Genomic DNA, 7500 nt, shown 5'->3' on the forward strand with positions numbered 1-7500 from the left:
ACAAATAACAATATATATATATATATATATATATATATATATATATATATATATATATATATGTATTATTGTGTGTGTGTTATAAATTGTATTATGTTAAATTTTTCAAAAATATATCTTATATGATTATCCCAAAAAAAGTGTTCCTTTATTTATATGTGAAAAATATAAAGGCAAAATGGAAAATGGGGGGGGTAGTTTTTCATTTGATATGCTTGATATGATTAATAGTAATTATACTTCAAAGTCAGGAAAAAAAAATAATAAAAAGAACAAGGAAGATAAAGATGATAATATACATTTAAGAAATATAGTAAAAGATATGAAGGATAATTTAATAGAAGATATTGATGATTTTAATAATAATAATTCTACTATTTTTGGTGAAAATAAGGAAGTAAATAAATTATATGAAAAAAAGAAAAAAAAAAGAAAAAAAAATTTTGATAATTCCAATGAAAATGTAAATAGAAAAGTATCAAATAAAGAAACAAAAAAAGAACAAAATAAAATAAATGATAATCAAAATAAATTAGGTTATATATCTTATGATAAAAAAAATAATATTATAAATGATGAAGATATGTCTATAAACAGTAATTCAGATAGTTTTCTTTTTTTAACGGATAATGAATATCAAAAAATAAATGAAAAAGATAATTATAATGATAATAATAAATCAATATTATTATATAAAGAAAATTATGATAAAAATGAAATAAGTCAAAAAAATGATTTATCAAATAATGATGATAATTTAAATTATTTCTTATATAATAAGAAGTTCTCTAATTATCATGATGATAATTTTATTAATTCAAAAATAAATGAAATGGATATATTAGACAAACAGCTAATTTCCAAAACATCTTTTCCTCCTTATGAATGTACTAATTGTAATATACTTTTAAAAGAAATAACTACAAGAAATTATTTGAACTTTTCAACTTTAAATGAATACATAAATCAAAGTGAACATAATTTACTTTTATTAAAAAATAAAAAAATTGATCAACTCGAAAAAGTAAATAAAAATATAATGAATAAAATGAAACAACTAAAAAAGGAAAATACACTTTTGATCGATAAATTGAAATATTTCCAAACAAATTTCAACCAATTAGATATTAACCTTAATAAATTAATTGAAGAAAATAAAATATTGAAAAGTATTAATGATGATCTGGAGAAAAAGGTACATATGAATGAAGCACTTTCCTCAAATGATGAACAAAAAAACAAGATAATACGAAAAAAGAAAAAGGAAAGGGCAAAGGGGAAGGGGAAGGAATTATTTGAAAATTCGATAGATAAGGATATATTCTCGGACACTTAAAAGTAAAAAGTATATATGAATAATGGATTATTTTTATGTCATAAAAAAAAATAAAATAAAATAAAAAAATAAAAAAAAAAAATAAAAAAAAAAAAAATAAAAAATAAAAAATAAAAAAAACATTTTTAAAATTTTTTTTTGTGTATTGGGACATGTGTCCTTTAAAACATTCAATAATATATATATATATATATATATATGTTTTGCTAATTTTTTTATGTCGTGTATACTTTAATTTGCATCCTCTTTATGCGAAACACAAATACATACATTTTAATGATTTCTTTTTTTTTTAGTCATAAGAAAACAATACTTAAAAAAAAAATTTATATATATATATATATATAATTCAAAATAGTGAAAAATTTTAATTCAATAAATAATATAAATTACTTAAAAAAATAAGAATATATATCAAAATAAATAAATAAATATAAATATATATATACATATCTATATATATATACATATGGGTGTGTATTTTTTTTATGAAGACTCCTTGTAGACTCCGCCTGATTCAACTTTAATAGGCAACTTAAAATTAAATTTTTGAAATATATGATCCACATTATTTGATATATTATATATGTGTGATTCTTCTGATACATTTGTATTATATACACCATTGTATAATTTTACATCATTATATTGTTTGTTATTTATATCTTGTAAAATATCTATATATGTTTTGATAGAAATATTATCATGCATATAATCATATAATAGTTTAAGTCTATCTATAGAGTTCGTATAATAAATTAAATTATAAAAAGCATTTTCTAATATAGGATTTAGTAGTTGTATTATATATTTGGTAGCATCATGTTCACTTTCTAATAATAATTCATCATGTACTTGCAAAATTAAATTAGTTGGATTTAAAAAGGCTTGATTTTTATGTATGATTAAAGGATTTATATTATTCATTTTTAATAATTTATTGTTATTATATATATTATTATTAAGAACACTAAAACATGACAAGAGAGAAAATTTCATAATATCTGCTGCACATCCTTGTATAGGTGTATTCATACTTATCCTATATTTATTTTTAATGTTTGGTAATATTATTCTTTTCCTTCCTATAAGTGTATAAACACAATTCATATGTTTGACTAAAAATTTCTGCATTTGCATAAATCGATATACGTTTGGAAAAAATTGAAAAAAGTTTTCTATTAGGTTACTAGCCAAAGTATCGCTAATTAATAAACTTTTGGCTAGTCCATTTTCAGTTTGTCCATATAATATACCATATATAACAGTTTTGGTCATTCTTCTTAATTCATTGGTAACATCATTTGTATTAAATAATACTTTGGCTGTTTCGATAAATACATCACTATAATTTAATAATTTCAATAATTGTTCATCAAAACTGAGATATGCCATGACAAATAATTCCATTTGTTTATAATCGAAGGTGATTAAATTTTTTTTATTCATGGTATATAAAGGATATGTAGATGACATGATATTCATGGGTACATTATTGGTTGATACATTATTAGTTGATATATGAATCTGTGGTATATTATTATTATTATTATTATTATCATGTGTGTCATTTTCTTCCTTACCTTTTAACGATATAGCACAACGAAATCGTGAATGTATATTTTGCAAATTTGGTTGATCACAAGATAATCTTCCTGTTGATGCTCCAATTTGATTAAAATTACAATGTATTTTATTTGTATTTTTTTGTATATATTTAGGGAGATTTTCTATATAATTTTGTACTAATTTTTTAGATTCTCTATATAATTTAATATTTCTAATAATTTTTTTTAATTTTTCTTTTTCCTTTTCTTTTATATAATTACTTTTTTCAATTTCATCGACAAGAATTTTTAATGACTTATTATTGGTTTGTAGATTTTTGTTTCTGCTCATTTCGTTAATATTATTATTATTATTATTATAATTATTATGGCTGCTGTTGAGGAAAAACAACTTATTATTTTCATCATATGGATGACTATTTTTCTTTTTATTATATAATGAAGTGTAATTAATGTTTACAAGATTGTTCATAAGATTACGATTAGAAATATTATTATTATTATCATTATTATTATTATTATTATTATTATTATTATTATTATTATTATAGTAAAAAGGGTTATTTTTTATAAATTTATTATAATTATTATGTTCATTTATATAATTATCATGTTGGTCAGATGTATCTTGTGCATTAAGTGTAGATGTATCATCGTTATTAGTATTTGTTATTAAAGGATGATTTTTACTTGAATTATAATTTTCATTATTATTTTTATTATTTTCATTATTATTATTATTATATATGTCTTTTCTTTCTTTTTCCTTTGTTTGAGTATATGCTTTTAATTGATCTACACATTCATTATTATCATCATTTACATGTTCTTCTTCCTGGTGATCTGTATGTTCATCTGCATCTTCCATATTTTCTTCCGTGTGATCTGTGCTAATGGATATGTCTAATAATTGTTTATATATCAATGAAGAGACTTGCTTGGATGAATTCAAATTAATATTACATTTACATAATTCTTCAATTTCATTTTTATATATTAAAGGGTCATCTGATTTTTTTTGTATTTCTTCAATTTTATTTTGATTCAAGAAGATTCCTTTTTCCTCTATATGACTTATACATAATATTAATGGTTGTTCAACTTTGATGTATAAATTTAGTATGTTGATATTATGTTCTAATTTATTTATGAAATATTCAAATAGTAAAATTAAACAACAATTTCGTGATATACTATAACATATATTATCTTCTTCTGTAATATCTGATATATTTCTTTTATTCCCAAATACAAGTTTTTTAATATCTTGAAGATTATTTATATTATGAGGAGTAAAACTTAAATAATTTTGTTTTTCTTTTTCTACTTTGTTTTTTTTCTCCATCTTTTTTTTGTTTTTGACTTCTTTACTCTTCTTATTCTTTCTCTCATTTGATATGTCCATATATGTATCGTCATTGTGTACATTATTTTTACCATATTCATTATTTTTACCATATTCATTATTTTTACCATATTCATTATTTTTACCATATTCATTATTTTTACCATATTCATTATTTTTACCATATTCATTATTTTTACCATATTCATTATTTTTACCGTATTCATTATTTTCATAATTTTCATTATTTTCATGATTTTCAGTTTGTTTTTTATTTTTCTTATCTTTTTTCTTTTGATATTTTCCCCAACCATATAACCCAAACTTTGCTGATATGACATCGCTAAATTCAGGAGCAAACTTTGAAAAATACGAAAAATTATGAAGACTTAAATTTTGTATATCATTAATTTTATTAGGTATAAGAATTTTATGTTTAACATTTAAATATTCATTATACACATTTTGTAATTTTTCCCCTCTTTGAACTAATTGTATTAGTGAACTAATAATATATATATCAAATATATTATTAATATTTATTAATTTTAAATTAATATTATTAAATATATGTATTAAATTTTTATAATCATATACAACATATAAAAAAAGATCATCCATATGTATATTTGATATATTTTGTTTTATAAAATTTTGTTGAATACATTCATTCAATTTTGTTTTTACTTGATCATTAATTATTAATTCGGATATATTAAAGGAAAAGAAAAAAATATGATTTTGTTCTTTATGTATACATTTATCATAATGTATATTAGGTTCATAAGTTTTTGGTATATTTAAGATTGATTCTATATTATATAATGAATTATTTGTATTTGTTTTTTTCTTTATAGTATAATTTATTATATCATTATGAGATTCTTCATCTTTTTTTTTTTTTGTCTTTTTTTTTTTTTCCTCTATTATGCTATTTTTTGTTTTGTTTTGTTTTGTTTTTGCCTTTCCCTCTTCTTCAATATGTTCATCATTATTATAATTACCATTTATATTATTATTAGTATGATGGGTTTGTTCTTTTGTTTTGTGCGATAATATGGAATGATTTAATTGTGAAGATTCATTTATGTGTTCTAATAAAGATTCTTTGAAATCATATGATGGTATTTCAGATTCTCCCTTTTTACAATTTCCAATATATTCTTGTGAATGTTGTTGTCCATTTTCTTTTTCCTTTTCTTTATCTTTTAAATTGTTTTGATTATTTATTGTTTGTATTATTTTATTAAAGTTCCAATCATCATATTCATGAGAATTATGCAAAAGGTTATTCAACTTAATATCATTATTAGTTATAACAATATGAAATGTGATATAAGTTGGTATAGAGAAACATTTGGACTTATATTTATCTTCAACAATTTCGGGACACCAGCTTATAAATATTTTTATTTTATCATTTTTCCAATTATCAATTAGTTTTTTATAATCATTAAAATGATTATTATTATGATGATTATTATGATGATTATTATGATGATTAATATTATGATGATTATTATGATGATGATTATTATGATTAATATTATGATGATTATTATTATGATGATGATTATTATGATGATGATCCAAATGAGAAATATTCATATCCCTTTCAATATTTATATTATTAATTTTATCAGCATTTGTTATTTTAATTTCATCGTTTATATTATTTTTCAGAGTCAACTTATCTTTATATTGTTTGTACTTATAATTTGACAGTCTTTCTAATAAAGAATATAAGGCATTTATTTCTTTATTTATATCATTTTTCTTATTTAACAAATTTATCAAAGCATTATAATTTATGTTATTACAATAGTACCTAGTGGCATTCAAATATATTATATTCCTTTTATTTATTCTTATCAAAGCATGTTTAAAAAATGAATCAAACAATTTCATTTTATCATCTTTTTACATTATGTATAAATATTTTCATATCAGAAAAATTAAATACATTTTTTCACACTCACATGAAATATAATCTGATATATATATATATATATATATATATATATATATATATATTATGTATTTATTTATATATATTTATTTGCCATTAGTTTATTTTTTCTCCAAAAAAAAAACAAAGAAAGGAAATATATATATATATATATAATATATATATGTATATATTTTTATTGAAACTGCAAAAATGATAATAAAAAAAAAAAACAAATATTATATTATATATATATATATATATATATATATAATTGTACATGTGTGTATAATTTGTACATATACATAATAAATACATGTACATTATTTTTTTAATTTCATATACTTTGATGGATCTTAATACTAGTAAAACCCATACAGAAAATATTACAAAATTGTTAATATCAGTCTCTTTTTTAATCATATGTAAATTTTAAATTATAACTTTTTTAAAATTTAATTAATAAGGCTAATTTATTTTATTTTATTTTATCATATTTAAGATTAATTATATCTTAAGAGGTTGTTAGCCCTTCTCATTTTTATCTCTTCATTGGAAATTAAAGAAAATAAAAAGAAAAATATATTAATTATATATTTTGTATGATATAAGAAATATGTTATTACATATGTAATATTATTTTTAATAGTTTATCTTATATTTTATATTAATAACAATTTTAAAAAAAAATAATAAATAAAATAAAGAAGACGACCATCACTTTATTTAGTCACCCAAAGGGAATAATATATATATATATATGTATATTTTTTAAAAAAGTACAAAGTAATTATTGATTCCTATTGAATTGTTGTTTTATAAATAGTTTTAATTATTAATATATATATATATATATATATATATATATATATGTAAAAGTTTAAAGTAAAATAAAAAGCTTAACAAAATTGTGTTGTAGATTTACAAAAACAAGATGAAAAAAATAAAATATATATATATATATATATATATATATATATATTTATTTATTTATTTACATAAATAAAACCCCCCCCAAAAAAAAAAAAAAAAAAATTAAATTTAATTAAAACGAATACACACATAAATATATAAAAGAATATTTACATGGATATATATAATCATTGAGCGTGGTTAAAAATTAACATATCTTTTCAATCTAGATAAATATATATATTTATATATATATATATATATTATAACAAATAAAATATAAAAATACTTAAAAAAAAAAAAAAAAAATAAAAATAAATAAATAAATACACATATTCATGATATATCATAACTTGTAACTTAATATCTTTGCTTCCCCCATTTGAACAAA

At 18.8% G+C, this 7500-nt stretch overlaps 2 protein-coding genes across 2 annotated transcripts; one reads left to right on the top strand and one right to left on the bottom strand.

Moving 5' to 3' along the window:
* Positions 1–178: 178 nt before the first annotated feature.
* On the top strand, positions 179–1336 carry PF3D7_0625200 (conserved Plasmodium protein, unknown function; the record flags this gene model as incomplete). Its single annotated transcript, XM_961142.1, has 1 exon — positions 179–1336. One exon carries the CDS (start codon positions 179–181, stop codon positions 1334–1336), a length of 1158 nt encoding a protein of 385 aa, XP_966235.1.
* A 486-nt stretch (positions 1337–1822) lies between these two features.
* PF3D7_0625300 (DNA polymerase 1, putative) lies at positions 1823–6157 on the bottom strand (the record flags this gene model as incomplete). Its single annotated transcript, XM_961143.1, has 1 exon — positions 1823–6157. One exon carries the CDS (start codon positions 6155–6157, stop codon positions 1823–1825), a length of 4335 nt encoding a protein of 1444 aa, XP_966236.1.
* Between the last annotated feature and the right edge of the window lie 1343 nt (positions 6158–7500).

Source organism: Plasmodium falciparum (genome assembly GCF_000002765.6).
Source record: "Plasmodium falciparum 3D7 genome assembly, chromosome: 6".
Classification (NCBI taxonomy): Eukaryota; Apicomplexa; class Aconoidasida; order Haemosporida; family Plasmodiidae; genus Plasmodium; species Plasmodium falciparum.